At 39.7% G+C, this 17,537-nt stretch overlaps 1 protein-coding gene across 1 annotated transcript; it reads right to left on the reverse strand.

The window, feature by feature from the left end:
• Nucleotides 1-15,548: 15,548 nt before the first annotated feature.
• On the reverse strand, nt 15,549-17,142 carry LOC143585824 (transcription factor bHLH118-like). The gene is made up of 3 exons (XM_077067516.1): nt 16,637-17,142; nt 16,046-16,399; nt 15,549-15,887 (listed from the first exon to the last, which is right to left on the reverse strand). Exons 1-3 carry the CDS (start codon nt 16,997-16,999, stop codon nt 15,810-15,812), a joined length of 795 nt encoding a protein of 264 aa, XP_076923631.1. The 5' UTR covers nt 17,000-17,142; the 3' UTR covers nt 15,549-15,809.
• Between the last annotated feature and the right edge of the window lie 395 nt (nt 17,143-17,537).

Raw genomic sequence — 17,537 nt, forward strand, 5'->3', positions numbered from 1 at the left:
CTGCCAGTTCACACCCTCTGACGGTAAAACTCCGTTAGTGGATTTTGAGGGTGTGACATCTTCCCTACGTTTCTTTTCAGTCTCTCTATGCACCATTTTTATATCCGTGTGTTCACTTCTAAGATATTCAGCCAGATTACGCATAGCTGTCGACTGCTCTTTTCGCCTTTTCCCGGCCTTGCTGGCTTCAAGATTTGGATTGATCCCCTCCATATTAACATGATCATGAAGATTCACTATAAGATCTTGTTGATTATTTCTTAGTGAACTTGAAGAATGAATCTCATGATATATCAACTCACCACTTTGTTGTAAAGAAATCATAATATATGATGCTTATATCTTATACTATAATCCCACCTGGCGATTTGATTAAGTTTAGTGTTTGGTCGTATCAAGTGCTTTTAGAGATATGTCTTGCTGTCTCCTAGGGTGAAGAGGTAGGTCCCAGCAGAGCCCAGTTGGACCCGCAAGACTCACCTCGAAGAGGGACGTCTGCGCAGTTGGACCCGCAAGACTCACCTTAAAGAGGGACGTCTGATCAAAGACCAACTGGATCCGCAGGACCCACCACGCTCAGAGAGATGACGTCCTTACGCGCAGTACGCAAGCTGTTCCCGCAGGAAAAGCCTCCCAATGGTGACGTACCCCGCCTGTTCCCGCAGCTGCGGATACTAGCCATCAGGGAAGGCTACCCGCACTAACAGCAAGGCTACACGCACAAGGCACTAACTCTCAAATAATTCAGTAATGTCACATGAAGAAGGAATGAGCAAGCCGGGAATACTCCCGCCCAAAGCCGGGAATACTCCCGCCCAAATGAGCCAGTCCGTACGCTACTGGAGGATCTTTTGTACTATACCTGCCAAGGTATGGACAAAAGATCTGACCAAAGCAGCGACAGCTCACTGACAACAGTACGACGAGCAGCACGCTCTAGTGCTTAATGTCACTATCAGCCGCTGCGTACTCACCAACCCTTGTCGTGGCACGTACATAGCCTGCAGTTGGTGGAAAAGGAATAGTACACAGCCGGCCATGTCACTATCAGCCGCTGCCTACCCACCAACCACTAGCATGGCACGTGCGTAGCCCACGGTTGGTAGAAAAGGAATATTATACAGCTGGCTGTACCTGCTTAGACACCTACCTTCGGCTATAAATACTCCAACACCTTGGAACGGTATCATTATCTTATATCTTCATATATTATCTGATATCTGCTCTAGCTATTTCTCTTAATATACACTTATATTCAAGAGCAATCTAGTCTGATTCTCACGCCGGAGGGTGGTCACAAGGAGGTACCCCCCCCCCCTTCTCAGTGACGAGCTCACGGTGTCTGTTTTGCAGGTCATCAGACGAATAACCATCTTTGCCGGACCTAACCCTCGTGGGAAACATCTATTTAACCCCCAGATTATCCGTAATCTGCCCGGGGTCACTTGGTGTTTCTTCATTGGCGTCATCCGTGCATAAAAGCTAGAACTTATTCTTTTTCAAGTTTTTTCAAAACTTCTGGAAAGATGGTTAACGTTACTCCGGTCCCAAGGCCAGCGAGTGACCAAGAAACCCCGGTAACCACAACCCCAGCTACTGGGGGGAACACCGGCGAGTACATAAATTTTACGAACACTACCCCGGTTACCCAAGCCGGGGCAAGTGCAGTAAATTTTACGAACACTACCCCGGTTACCCGAGCCGGGGCAAGTGCAGTAAACAATCCTTCACTGGGATTCACTGATACCCAGTCGGAGAGGCAACAGACGAGGCTCCTCCGCCAAACACTTGATCAAGTTAAAGCGTGGGCGGAAGCACGTCAGAGGGAATTCCAAGCTGAGTTGGATGAACGCTTACGTTCACTCCAACAGGCTGACGAATTCGGAAGCACTCGACAACAGCTCAACATGAGCAATGAGTGCGAGTACTGGGATAATGATCGGGAGGAATCCGACAGCGACGCAAACCCTCGCCATAGGGCAAAAGGGAAGCGTAAGGAAACGGACTTCCAACCGAGAAGGAATTTTGGAGAAACCTTCAAACCAAAAACCGCGGGTGGAAACCCACGTGACTTCTCCAAAACCTTTAGACCAACTGTTGCAAATGCGGGAACGTCCAAGTTTGCAAGGGACATTGCCGAAGCAATCGCCCCGAAGAGTGCCAAGCAGATGCCCAACATCGGCACTTATGATGGTATATCTGACACAGACGATCATTTGAACAGATTCATAGCGGGGACAACCGTCAGCAACTGGACGGAACCCACGTGGTGTTATATGTTCCAGATGACGCTGGTTGGAGCGGCTAGAGCGTGGTTTGACCGTCTACCGGTCCACTACATCTACGATTGGGCAGACTTCCAACAGAAGTTCAGCCAACACTTCAGTCAACAAAGAAAGTATACCGAAGAGCGATGGACGATCCTCAACTACATCCGACAGGAAGATGAGTCTTTACTAGACTTCATCACGCGCTTCAATTCAAAGAAGCTAAGTCTGGGCACTATTAGCGAAGATCTTGTTCGCGCTGCTTTCATCCAGGGCGCCGAATACCCAGAGCTCATCCGCACCTTAACGGGTAAAGATGGCATGCCATCCACGTGGGATGGCATCATGACAGCAGCTAAACGCTTCGCGGAAACGGAAAAGCAACTAGGTAGAGATCTTCCCCAGAGCACAAACCTCTACACTCAGAAAACAAGAGAAAACAACGTCCTTACCGCCCGACTAAACAAAAAGAGGAAGCTAGGCATTTGGCAGTCAAGGGTAAACTTTGACACCTCATCCAGCTCTCGCCCTCGGTTAGGCGGAAAGGATAACATGCAGTCGTCGAACCGGAACTCCAGATGGACGCCACTCACCAAAAGCGTCACCGAGATATTCGCCACCGAGAGGCTCCCATGGCCAGAGGCTCCAATTATCCGACAGCGTCCAAACGCTGATCAAAGCAAATCCAGTGACTTCCACAGGACAAGAGGCCACACCACCGAGGAATGCATAGACTTGAAGGACGTCGTCGAAGCATTTGTCAGAGATGGGAAACTCACGCACCTCGTGGCGTAATGAACGCTGAGCAGGCTAATGCGTGTAGAACCCCAGTTGGGGAAAACACGAATGAAACTGCAGCTTCAATGTTGGAGACTACATACTGCGTAAACAACGAGATTCCGAACCAGGTGAATATCGGCTCGAAAGGCTCGATGACACCCCCATCCCAAGAACATGGAAGGGAGTTCAATTACACAGGTTGCATGTAGATCAATTCCAAACTTGTAAAGAAAAGGCCCAGAGCCACTTCTAATGGAAATGATTCTCCTTATCACATTGACGCTGATGGTCTTACATTTATACTTATGAACTTTCCACACTGATATGCCGGTATTCACCGCATAAATAAGTGGGGAAGTAAGTCGTTGCGTGTGGACGGCGGCAAAACCCGCATAAACACAAAAAACGGCAAAAATTTCTAAGAGATGAGGACAACCTTCACGCATGTCAGTTATAGGTAAAGTTTGGTCATCCCACTAAATGAAAGTGACGGTCCTACCTGCACAATCATGATAGAGGAAACTGAACATTAACCTATTGACAACCGCGCGTCGAAAGGTTTAACTTATTCAAAACACTGATATGCAGGTATTCACCGCATAAATAAGTGGGGAAGTCGTTGCGTGTGGACGGCGGCAAAACCCGCATAAACACAAAAAACGGCAAACCTTCACGCAGGTCAGTTATAGGTAAAGTTTGGTCATCCCACTAAATGAAAGTGACGGTCCTACCCGCACAATCATGATAGAGGAAACTGAACATTAACCTATTGACAACCGCGCGTCGAAAGGTTTAACTTATTCAAAACACTGATATGCCGGTATTCACCGCATAAATAAGTGGGGAAGTCGTTGTGTGTGGACGGCGGCAAAACCTGCATAAACACAAAAAACGGCAAACTGTAAGGCCCCGTTACCGGTAGCCCTACTTTCGTGTTGGATTTACTCATAAACGCAGTTCTAAATATCAGAGTTAATTAAAATATTCGCGGAATATAAAAGCTTTCATAAAACATTTCATAACAAAACACGTCTTGTCTTAAAACATCATTTTGTCTTTCAAAATAAACGAAACATTAAACTTAAACGTCTTGAGTCTTCCGATGCCAGCCACTTATTCAGTGCCACGTGTCTCCTCAAGCGAGCTGCCTCATCCTACTCACCCGCGTGCATACTAAAAGTCAGCTACGCTGAGTGAGTTCTAGTTAATCGGACGCCATACAATACATACACATACATACATATCCGAAGATACATATCCATACTTAACTAGTTACCCTTCTGTTCTACATACATACTTACTACCATACATACATACACATCTACAATCACTAACCTCAGTCTACCGAGAGTACGTTCATAGTCCGCCGTCTATACCTGTACTCAAGGTCGTGAACACGTAAAAGGTCCGCAGTCCTTACATATGTTCACCATTCATGGTACGTTCAAGGTCCGCGGTCCTTCCCTATACCATCCTACATCCACAACACGTACAAGGTCCACAGTCCTTCCCTATGTTGCAACCCACTTCATAGCACGTACGAGGTCCGCAGTCCTCCCCTATGCTACAGCACGTATAAGGTCCACAGTCCTTTCCTATGCTGATGCCTATCTATAATACGTATAAGGTCCGCAGTCCTTAACTACGTTGTCGTCTATTATCTGTAACACGTATAAGGCCCACCGTCCCTATCTACGTTTACATCTATCATCTACATTACGTATAAGGCCCGCAGTCCTTAACTACGCCATCACCAGCCGAGTCTATGTCCGACAGAAGCTAGAGGGATTTGCCATCCTAACTTACTATGTCGAACGTAGAACTCACATACCATTCGTGTACCTGTATACACATACTTCACATATACAATAATTACATTATAGCATAAGAACACTCTAAGCGTTCTTTACATCATTCATTTAACAACCATACCCCTTGTCGATACGTGCAATATCCGAAGATCGTTCACGCCCCGATAAGTATTCATTTGTAATGTTCATACATCTTCGATATATAATATTCGTACCTTTATTTTTCACCTGACAGTACGCGCAATATCCGAAGATCGTTCGCGTACCGACAAGCAACCATTCATATCCATCACATATATCACATATGACATACACTTATCACTTAGGATAAATGTATTAACAAACACATTGAGTATGCACACAGCCCCGAAAACATAACAAGGAATGGGGCTAGAAACTCACCTGAACACGGTTACATTCACCGTTAATCGTAATCCCTTTCTTCAGTTGTGCACGGCTGACTGTATAACAAGTATACGTATCAATTAACTATCACTACTCATATCATCTTTCTAGCCTTAACTAGTACCCACAACTAACGGGGGTCCGGGGGCAGCGCCCCTGGCAGCGGGGTCTAGGGGCGGCAGCCCCTAGCAGGGTCCAAGGGGCAGAGCCCCTGGCTGGGGTCGAGCTTAACTTTAGGCGAAGTTAAACCTTAAGCGAACTTAGCTTTAGGCGAAGTTAAACCTTAGGCGAACTTAGCTTTAGGCGAAGTTAAACCTTAGGCGAACTTAGCTTTAGGCGAAGTTGTCATCAGGCGAACTTAGCTTTAGGCGAAGTTGTCATCAGGCGAACTTAGCTTGCAGGCGAAGTTCATCAGCTGCAGGTACTGTTCGCTCTTAAATCCTTCGTTTCTTAACCAAATAACTCGATTTAGGTATCCACGGAATCGTCTGACCAGCGCCTACAAACCCCAACCATCAAATCGACCTAACATCGATGTTTAAAGGGTGCGATTTAGGCATATAGGTTACGGGTTCTTTTTATCAATCGATTAACCCATCAGATCATAACCATTTTCAGTAAGTTTAGCTTTGTTGGATTCGTTTTACCATACAAACACAGATCTATCATTTCTATACTAATCCAAACCTAAACGAACAAGTTCTCGATATAAACGTACCGTAAATGAATCGAACTACGAACACGAGCTGGTCTTGTTGCTTTGGCTCGTCACGACGATCTAGCACCAACAAGCTCGGGTCCTCGCCTTTGGATCTTGGTTCGGGTCGTGTGTGTTTTGGGTGTGTGTAGAGATTAGGATGGATAAATGGATGGAATGGAAAGGATTGGGGTTTAAGGGGGTATTTATACTCCCTCAAGCCCATGGACCGAAGGCCCATATTTCCTTTTGGTCTATATCCAATCCCATCTAATTATCCTACTAAGTCTTCATATTTTGCTATTATTATTATCGTTCCACTAACTTGTTTATTTCACCCGACAAGATAATATATTAAATATTACTTTATAAATTTCGGGATGTTACAAGTCTTCCCCCCTTAAAGAGGTTTCGTCCCCGAAACCTAGCTTATTTCTTTAAAAGGAATACCTTTTTCTTTATAATCGCACACTTCATGAATCACCTTTGCTTTCTGAGTTATCCTTCTTACTCCCGACTTTGCAGCCATCGAATGGTGGTCATGTGTTTTAGCTATTTAAGGTAGCTTGTCCATGAGACCCTCGATGTACCAAGACTCATCTCATCCTTCCAAGGGCTTCGATTAGTACTTTTAACACTATTGTTTAAAACAACATTTCATCATAACATAATAATCATTCATAACCAAACTCAATATATATTACACGTCACTGATAAACATAAGTTTTAAACCTTAACACAAAACAAGTTCTTAAGCAAATGTAATTTAATAAAACCATGGCATGAGCAATTATTCCTTCATCAAGTGTTCCTCTCTGCAGTTTCCCCAAGTCTTTATCCTTTCGCACCTCCCGCCCCTGATTCCTTGCAATCCCTAGCCATGTGGTCAGCTTTTCCGCATTTGAAGCACTTTGGACGATCAGGGCATTCTCGAGAGTAATGCCCACTCTTTCCACACCGATAGCACCTATCTGTCCCAGTCCTGCATTCTCCCCGGTGCACTTGCCCACACGTCTTACATGCATCCTTGTTCCCAACCTTGGCCTTCCTCTCATCAGTTGTTGTCACCATCTCGCCAGACCGCTTAGCAGAGGTACCCATTTCTTCTCCTTCTTTTCCTCCACCACCACATCGTCCTCAGCCATGTCAGCATAAACCACTTCTGCAAGTTCAACAGCAGAGTCAAAAGTAGCAGGTTTATTTGCCCTGACTAACATGCGGACTTTTTGTGGCAATCCCCTCACATAACATTTGATTCTCTGGACCTCGGTGTCGACCACATCAGGCACCAACCTAGATAGTCGGTTGAATTCAGTAATATACTCACGATGCGTCATCATACCGGCCTTTAAATTCAGGAATTTCATCTCCGTCCTTTCAACCTCGGCATCTGCACAAAACTTCTTCATCACCAACTCTTTCAGATCGTCCCATCTCAACGCCTTGATCTCATCCCTAGTCTTTCTCTGCTCCACACTTTCCCACCAATACATAGCTTCTTCTTCAAATGACTGAGTAGCATAACCCACAGCTTGGTCGGGACGGCATTCACTAATGCGGATAATCTTGTCCATAGTGGTTATCCATTGGAGAGTAGCTAATTATAGGTGAAGAATGGTCACCCCACTAAATGAAAGTGACGGTCCTACCCGCACAATCATGATAGAGGAAACTGAACATTAACCTATTGACAACCGCACGTCGAAAGGTTTAACTTATTCAAAACACTGATATGCCGGTATTCACCGCATAAATAAGTGGGGAAGTCGTTGCGTGTGGACGGCGGCAAAACCCGCATAAACACAAAAAACGGCAAACCTTCACGCAGGTCAGTTATAGGTGAAGATTGGTCATCCCACTAAATGAAAGTGACGTTCCTACCCGCACAATCATGATAGAGGAAACTGAACACTAACCTATTGATAACCGCGCGTCGAACGGTTAACTTATTCAAAACACTTGGAAAATTGCTAAGTTAAACTAAAGTATGCACGAGCGAATCATATATTGTTTATGCGGAACAACAAGTGCCAAATTAAGCTATAATATGCATGAGCAAGTCATATAACGTTTATAAAGCAAGTCATCCAGTGAAAGTGGCGGTCCTACCCGCACAAACATTTATATTTCATAAAAAATTCAAACATTACAAGAATGGCCGGGTATCTACCCGCCTACAGAAATATAAATCTATCCTAACGGTGGGAAGGGATCTCAAGGTTCAAACTTCAGGACCACTCCCTCCAAACCCACTTGTACCCGCACCATCAGTTGGCTGTGGCGGTTCAAGGAAAGTCTTGAAAATGGTTAGCCCATCATCAGCAGCAGCAATTTCATTCACCTTCTCCACCACCGGATGCGGGAAGGCAGCATACTGGTTCACTGCTTGGTCATAGGCAGCTTCAGTGTCCACGTCATAAAGAGGGAAGTTGGAAGACGGGATGCCCTTCTCAACAAACCCCAGACCAAGCAAGAAACCAGCATTTTCCCCATCCTCATGAGAAGCGTTGAGGGCTGCGCTCATGGCATCGTCATAAGATGTGTTCGTGAAGATTCGATGCACAACCTACAAAAAATATATATATATATATATATATCAAAAACTTTTCTTCTTAGTATTGCATGATTTTATGAGATCTTCAAAGGTAGGAAATGCCAATAATTAGTCAATATTAAAACAAGGTTTCTTGAAAGTTCCTCCAATTAATTAATTTTAAATTTTGTATAATATTAATATCTTTTTGGATACACATTTTAATATTAATCAATCAGCATGCCTTCATTCCTTTTACTTTCGATACATTTGAGTCTCTAGCCCCCGAAGCGGCTACGTTTCTGAAAAGAGTTCAGCGGGTCGTGCGCTGAAAAACAATAACTTTGTTTTTGGTACGATCGGTTTTACAATTTAAAAAGGGGGTGACGGCGCAACTTGTTGCTCGCTTACCTGTCTCTATATTGTTATTGAATCATTTTATTATAATATTTGGTAATATTAATCAAGAGTATGATCACCAGCCGAAAATTGTTTTTCCTTTGTTTAAGGATATTATGTAATTAATTGATGGTTTTCAATATTTAATTTTGTCAAATACCCTGTAGTTTTGAGCACTATCTGCATTCACACCTCCGTCCAACCTAGAATATCTTTAGAAGCTTTTAATGGTTTTAATAATTTTATAGATCAGGTTTATAAATAAAATAAAGTAAGTGTAAAAGTTAGAATAAGCAATCATTCTATTTCGTTGTCTTATCTTTAATAGTTGAGGTTTAATTAACTCAATAATATTTTACTAGCCTTAGAAAAAATTAAAACAAAACAAATAATTGGTAACAGGTGGAATGAGCAAGCATGTGACTTTTTGAAAACGTGCATATTATTATATAATGTCAATTCAATTGTGAACAAAATAGAATATAAGCAAATAAAAGCTAGGCTTCAAACATATTACAGGAAAAAAGAAGGAAAAAAAAGAAAGAAATAGCATGCAGGTTGTCAATATATGATGATGAAAACAAGCCCTAAATTTAGCTATTTCTTCAACTAAAAATCAGTTCTATATAATTTATGACCTAAATTAACACAAAACTGGTAAATACACGCGGTCTAATTGGTTTACACCGATAAAAATTTGTGTCATATGATATGTAACGCTTGTTTTATGCACCATATATGTGCATGTTAAAAAAATGTGTAACATCCCGAAATTTCTAAAATAATATTTAATATATTATTTTGTCGGGTGAAATAAACGAGTTAGTAGAACGATAATAATAATAGCAAAATATGAAGACTTAGTAGGATAATTAGACGGGATTAGATATGGACCAAAAGGAAATATGGGCCTTCGGTCCATGAGCTTAAGGGGGTATAAATACCCCCTTAAACCCCAATCCTTTCCATTCCATCCATTTATCCATCTTATTCTCTAACACACTCCAAAACACACACACACCACACACCGCCATATACGGCCGGCGGCCGAGGGAGAGAAACGAACAAGATCCGAGAGAGAGTAACCGATTAGTTGTGATTAAACAAGTTAAACGAGATCCAAACGAGCACAAAATGTATGTTCTTGACCTTTAAAGTTGCTTAAAGATCCAAGCTTTATAGTATATACGGGATATATATACGACCGAAAACGGTTAGGGAACGTAGTGGGTGATGTCGAACCATAACAAGGGTATTAAAATCGCCAAAATGCTTGATAAAAACCAAACCCGTAGCGAACTGGGCAACTTCGCCTGCGAACTGGGCAACTTCGCCTGCAAACCGACAACTTCGCCTTCAAAGCATAACTTCGCCTTCAAAGCTTAACTTCGCCTACGGCCAAGTTCGCCTAATTGATAACTTCGCCTAAGGCTAAGTTCGCCTAAGGTTTAACTTCGCCTAAAGCTAAGTTCGCCTAAGGTTTAACTTCGCCTAAAGCTAAGTTCGCCTAAGGTTTAACTTCGCCTAAAGCTAAGTTCGCCTAAGGTTTAACTTCGCCTAAAGTCAAGTTCGATTAGAAAATAAATTAAAAACCTAATGAAAAATGTGTTTAACTTCGCCTAAAGTCAAGCTCGACCCAGCCAGGGGTTCTGCCCCTTGGACCCTGCTAGGGGCTGCCGCCCCTAGACCCCGCTGCCAGGGGCGCTGCCCCCGGACCCCCGTTCGTTGTGGGTACTAGTTAAGGCTAGAAAGATGATATGAGTAGTGATAGTTAATTGATACGTATACTTGTTATACAGTCAGCCGTGCACAACTGAAGAAAGGGATTACGATTAACGGTGAATGTAACCGTGTTCAGGTGAGTTTCTAGCCCCATTCCTTGTTATGTTTTCGGGGCTGTGTGCATACTCAATGTGTTTGTTAATACATTTATCCTAAGTGATAAGTGTATGTCATATGTGATATATGTGATGGATATGAATGGTTGCTTGTCGGTACGCGAACGATCTTCGGATATTGCGCGTACTGTCAGGTTAAAAATAAAAGTACGAATATTATATATCGAAGATGTATGAACATTACAAATGAATACTTGTCGGGGCGTGAACGATCTTCGGATATTGCACGTATCGACAAGGGGTATGGTTGTTAAATGAATGATGTAAAGAACGCCTAGAGTGTTCTTATGCTATAATGTAATTATTGTATATGTGAAGTATGTGTATACAGGTACACGAATGGTATGTGAGTTCTACGTTCGACATAGTAAGTTAGGATGGCAAATCCCTCTAGCTTCTGTCGGACATAGACTCGGCTGGTGATGGCGTAGTTAAGGACTGGGGGCCTTATACGTAATATAGATGATAGATGTAAACGTAGATAGGGACGGTGGGCCTTATACGTGTTACAGATAATAGACGACAACGTAGTTAAGGACTGCGGACCTTATACGTATTATAGATAGGCATCAGCATAGGAAAGGACTGTGGACCTTATACGTGCTGTATTTGTGATGTGGTAGCATAGGGGAGGACTGCGGACCTCGTACGTGCTATGAATTAGGTTGCAACATAGGGAAGGACTGTGGACCTTGTACGTGTTGTGGATGTAGGATGGTATAGGGAAGGACTGCGGACCTTGCACGTACCCTAAATGGTGAACATAGGTAAGGATTGCGGACCTTTTACATGTTCTCGACCTTGAGTACAGGTATAGACGGCGGACTATGAACGTACTCTCGGTAGACTGAGGTTAGTGATTGTAGATATGTATGTATGTATGTATGGTAGTAAGTATGTATGTAGAACAGAAGGGTAACTAGTTAAGTATGGATATGTATCTTCGGATATGTATGTATGTGTATGTATTGTATGGCGTCCGATTAACTAGAACTCACTCAGCGTAGCTGACTTTTAGTATGCACGCAGGTGAGTAGAATGAGACAGCTAGCTTGAGCGGGCACATGGTGGGCGAATAGGAGACTGACATCTGAAGACTCAAGATGTTTTAATGTAATTGACGTTTATTTCGAAAGACAAGAATGTTTAATTAAGGCAAGTTTTGGAGTGCTGTAACGTTTCATGAAAGTTTTTATATTCCGCGAAAGTTTTAATGAACTCTGATTTGTAAGAACTGTGTTTATGAGTAAATCCGACGCTAAAGTAAGGCTACCGGGTTCGGGGCCTTACAAAATGGCGTCGTAAAAAATGGACACCACGTATGTTATGAGATATATATATTTATCGAAAATAGAATAAATCAAATAACGGAAGACTTTGGTCGGATGACCATGGGCAGGCTAAGCCATCTCATAAGAAATCAAATAAATGATAAGTTTATTATATAAATTATAATCGGAATAGCGTTATTAAGTGAACTTACAGTAATGTTATTAGTGAACGGAAGACTTTACACATAACGGGATAACTAGCTAGACGTATTATGTAAAATAAAAAAAGTTTGCTAAAAGAAGTTGCACATAATGTTAGCATTCCAACATACAAGATAAGGTTTCATTTACGGAACAGCATCTAGCATGTCTCATGTAACTATTAATCGGTGTGGGTAGATCGAATCATTGATCACATCATGATTTTATGTGTTAGTTCTCAATATTGTCACATTCATTTTACATAACCGATTGTGTTTTGAAAACGTAAACAAAACGGCTGATCACAAACATTGTTTTTGTTCCGAATGTGTCTAATTACGACTTATGTGAATTTCCTATTATGTGGCTGGAGAAGCAACTTCCATAAGTTTCCCATATAGTTAATTAAGGGGTGTTTTGTTATTATTTTTGGAAAGACGAGAATGTTGTCACATAAGAACATTCACAACGCAAAACCTCTACAAGTTACTGTCACATTAGCTACATCAACAAATTTCTAGCATCCTTTAAAAACATTTATTTCTCCTACAACAGTATAAAACTTCAAACCAATATACAAGTTAGGTGATGTGCATAGACTAAGTAGTTGATGAATAAACCTCATGATCAAGAAATAATATTGGAGGCAGACTATGATAAATCACTTGATTCTGCAGCATTTTCTGGCACTTAAAATTATGTAGAAAAATACATAGTTTCCTTTTTGAGAGCAGCAAAAACGATTAAACTAAATATAACAGCAAGGAGTTGAGAAGACTACATGTACAGAACACATAGATGCCACAACAAACAAAATTAAGGCACCAAAAAACAATCTAATTACCCAACTGAATAACAACTTGATATCATCAACAATCTCTTATACCGACTTCTTGAACCTGTCGAAAACCATGTATAATTCACGTTAACAAGTCGTGTACACAATCGACAGCCAGGTATCAATAGTTATATAACTTGCATGAAAAGTTATGGCGTTTGGGGCGTATAAAGATCACGAAGATTATGAAGAATTACTATTATTTTTGTTTAATGTAAAACATTAAATTTGGACCAATCACAGCACACCAATCATTGCATGGTATGGTCCCTCACATTCTCTCTCCCCTCTTCGGTTCTTGAAACCGAAATGGGTGAGAGAATTTCTTTTTAGATTTGATCATAGACGTGCTACCTACCAACCCAACCCCAAGGGGTACTAGATTAGTACCGCGACCACTCTTATATATGTAGAAACCGGATCAAACAACACACATAAAATAATGAGCAAGTCCCCAGAAAAAAATAAAACCTTCAACCCATGCATACAACTGTACAAGCACAGGTACCAAGGAGCTAGTGATAAAAGTTATATGATAAAAGTTATCTATTTCTCAGAGGCCACAGAGAGGATGGCAATTATGAGGAAGCATTGTGTAAGGATGGTATAGCTTGAGAGCCCACTTCCAACTTCCAAGTGACATGAAAATGAAGATGTGTGATATCTCAATGAACAGTCCATGTGAAGATCAACAACTGATTGTAGTAGTGGTATATGTGACCCTCACTTGCTTTTTGTCAGGAAATGTTTTGTTAGGAATTTTTAAAATATAAATTTAGTAATATATATATATATATATATAGTTTGAAAACCCTTTAAAGTTAAGAAAACCCGTGAAAACCCTATGTAACATCGGGTTTTTTTTTACATGTAATATATGTTGTTACATTTAATACAAAACATCGAAAACATAAAAAAAATGTTTTGCTATTTTTCTTTTACATTTTTTTAGTAATTTTTATATATGTTTTCAGGAGAGAAAAAATGTAAATAAACTTTTACATTTTTTATTAACTTTAATAGTGAATTAAAAACTTGTTGTTGAGAATGAGTTTTTAAAATTTTCACAACTCAAATGGGTTTTTATTCTAACCTAACCCTATATATATATATATATATATATATAAATATAGGTTTTATGCAATTAAATTTATAAGCCTTTTAATGTTTCAGATTTGTAAATTTCTTTCAGTTTTATAAACTTTATTTTATGTTTTTCAATGTTTATAAACTTTATAATCTTTTGATTTTCAAACTTTTTGGTATTATGTTTTTTTTTCAAATTTTGTATTATATAAGTAAACTAATTTAAATATATAATATATTAAATATAAAACATGAACATATGAGCACCAATAATACACTTGGCTCAAGAAGGAGCCTACTCAACTGGTGGACCCCATTTGCCAGGAAGTTTCACATTCTCTCATCACTCTCCAAGCTTCTCAAGCTAGACATATACCCTTAAGCTCAAAAATGCCCCAATTCCACATGCTCTAAAGACATAAAACAGTAAAATGAGAGGAGTCTTATCAAGTTTATAGAGTTGTATGAGTTGCATATACTAGGATAGAGTTCTATAAAAAATAAGATGTGGATGTGTGTAAGTATAGTTCATAATTTAACAGTGTGTTTAAAGTACTGTATAGGAAATATATAGCATACATTTACAATTTTATATCAGTAATGTTTGGTAGACACCCACACACAAACATGCATGCATATGTATAGTTGTAATCATTGAAAAGGATAAAAGAGGAATAAAAGAAGAAATGAAGAAGAGAAGAAAATTTATTATCACACAATGAAAAATTATAAAAGTCAAAGAACAAAAAACTATATATATAGACAACACATATCCGGCGCATAGGTTATACGGCGTGTAAGTTACACGCTGTATAACATATATGGAGTATATATGTTGGGTGTATAGGTGTTATACGCTCACAATAATGCATATTATCTATTTGCTATAGTAGTTTACTTTGTCAGGAACTAATTGTAATGCACATGACAAGAAGGAACAATGATATCCAAAATGGATATTATCTTCATTTGAATATCCAAAATGATATTCAAATGCAATTCATGATCAATTAAACATATTTGATAGCCATGTACATATATCAAGTGTGAATCTTGCTAAAAATATATACATGAATGTTATGCACAAGGAAAAACTTGGGGCAAAGTTGCTGAGAATATTGCATGGGCTATTGTTTTAGTTATGCAGTAATTAAAACTCAAAAGATTGATCGAACTTATTAATTCATAGTAATTTTCATTATATTTATCAACCTTTCATATAGTTCTTATATATGTCAGCAAGAGAAGAATAAACATTTTACTGAGCAGAAACAAAAGACATATACATAGATATACTCCACCTAGAAATAAGCTTATATTGAATGCATGCTAACATGATAATATATGGACAAGACAACATTGTACCGATGTAAAAAGTAGCTAGGGAGTACTTGCACTTACATAGGACATAAAGGATTAAAACACACAATAAACAAGAAGTCAATAACCAACGCATGGTACATTAACTTCATCAAAACCAGCTTAACAAAAGCTCACCTTAAAGATCTTTGTTTGAACACAAAAACAAAATGGATGTTGGTGGCACACAATGACACATCTCCATACTGAGCTCATGCAATCAATTAAATTACCTTGATAATTAGTTCCACAGTTATCTTGAATTCAGTAGTTATTAGCCACAGCAGATAATCTTTGTTGCAACACCGACAGATCAGTTGACACTGGATTATTATCATTCACCTGAAAAACATTAATAATCTTCTGGTTGAGCACTAGATCATATGATGTTTGTAATAACCAGAAAACCGAAAACCCTATAGTAATAAATATCGTAATAATATGTCGGATTTTAGACGTGTTAATATATACAATTGGAATTATGTTATAAACAAGTTTACCTCAGATTGGATAGAGTGAATCAACCTTTGCTTTACATTAGTACAACTGCAGCTTATAACATTATAACCTTCTTCCGAAATCGCCTTTAGAACTCTCGAAAGAGGGAAACCGTCTTCGATTAGACAACTATCGACCACAATCTGGACTCCTCCTCCAAAAGAGCTGATTGAGACAGTATTAGGGAGCAAATCTGTTGTGTCTTCTTTCTTAGTGTTTGTCACTGGACCAGGAACACCAGCCTCCACAAATTTCTTGATACTATCTCTCTTGGCACTCAACACTTTAATATTCTCTTGCATGTGTTTGATGTAATTCACTGCCTGATGCATATGATCCGATGTCGATCGCTTTCCCTAAACACAAAAAATACTCAAAGAATAAATAGATATTTTACTTAGTAATGTTATAACCCTAAGATCTACGAATATCTATGAAAGTAATTTTTAAACGAATTAGTTTTACTATTCAAAAAGGACTAGCAGCACAGTTTGTGTTCGTTTGCCTTCCGATGTAAACACTACTCTTTATCGAATGATACGAGAATTTCAATTCATTGTGGTTAATTAACTAATTATCAAGATTTAACTCACCTTAACGAATTCGAGGGGGAGCAAACCCCTAAGTGAAGCAAAAAGCTCGGCCATATCGCGTCTTCGTTGTCTTTCAATCTCTCGATGCGCGAGTTTCCGTTGCGTATGCTCATCTTTACTATCTTCTAGTTCCACCCCTTGATCAGTAGTTGCTGAATTAGGTTTAGAAGAAGGTGACTGGCCTCCTTGAAGTTTCCTAGCTTTAGTGACTGGATTAATACTATTTGCACTACCCTCCATAGGAACATGATCATGAACCTTAACTACAAGATCTTGTTGATTTGTTGCCTGTTGTTGGAAGGAAATTAAGGGAATATTAATCTGGTGAAAAACCAGGTCATCACTGTGCTGGAAAGAGAACATAACATAGGATGTTGATATTAGGTTATGCCCACCAAGATTTGATCAACCACCATATCTTGGGGATACTAGTATAAAATACATATGTTAAATAGTGATTATTGGGATATGTCTGTCTAGGAGATCTTCAACGGTAGGGACTATGATCGGATAACAAGATTTCTTGTAATCTTTTATGTATTTATTATGTATTAGAATAGTATTATTTTTGTATAAATTATTTTTAAATGTCTTTCTTTTTGCTTTTTATGGCCGTATTATTACATTATATAATAATTACATAATGATATATAATAGTTTTGTTATATTAGGTTAAAATGTTGTCATTTTGAATATATAAAACCCCATACATCTATATTTAACACTTTAGAGTGGACCATGACGAGCATCCAACCAAGAGAGAAAACAACCATAAAAACATCATCGAAAATTTAAATAGAACAAGGTAACAAAATACACAGCTACACGAATTTGATCGGGTGCGGTTAAGATTGTTATGGCACTGACAGTAAATGAAATGCATAAATCTGTAAACGTTCAA

This window comes from Bidens hawaiensis, unplaced genomic scaffold (assembly GCF_021521415.1).
Source record: "Bidens hawaiensis isolate Kalapana, Puna unplaced genomic scaffold, B.hawaiensis_p1.1 tig00034178_1, whole genome shotgun sequence".
Taxonomy (NCBI): Eukaryota; Viridiplantae; Streptophyta; class Magnoliopsida; order Asterales; family Asteraceae; genus Bidens; species Bidens hawaiensis.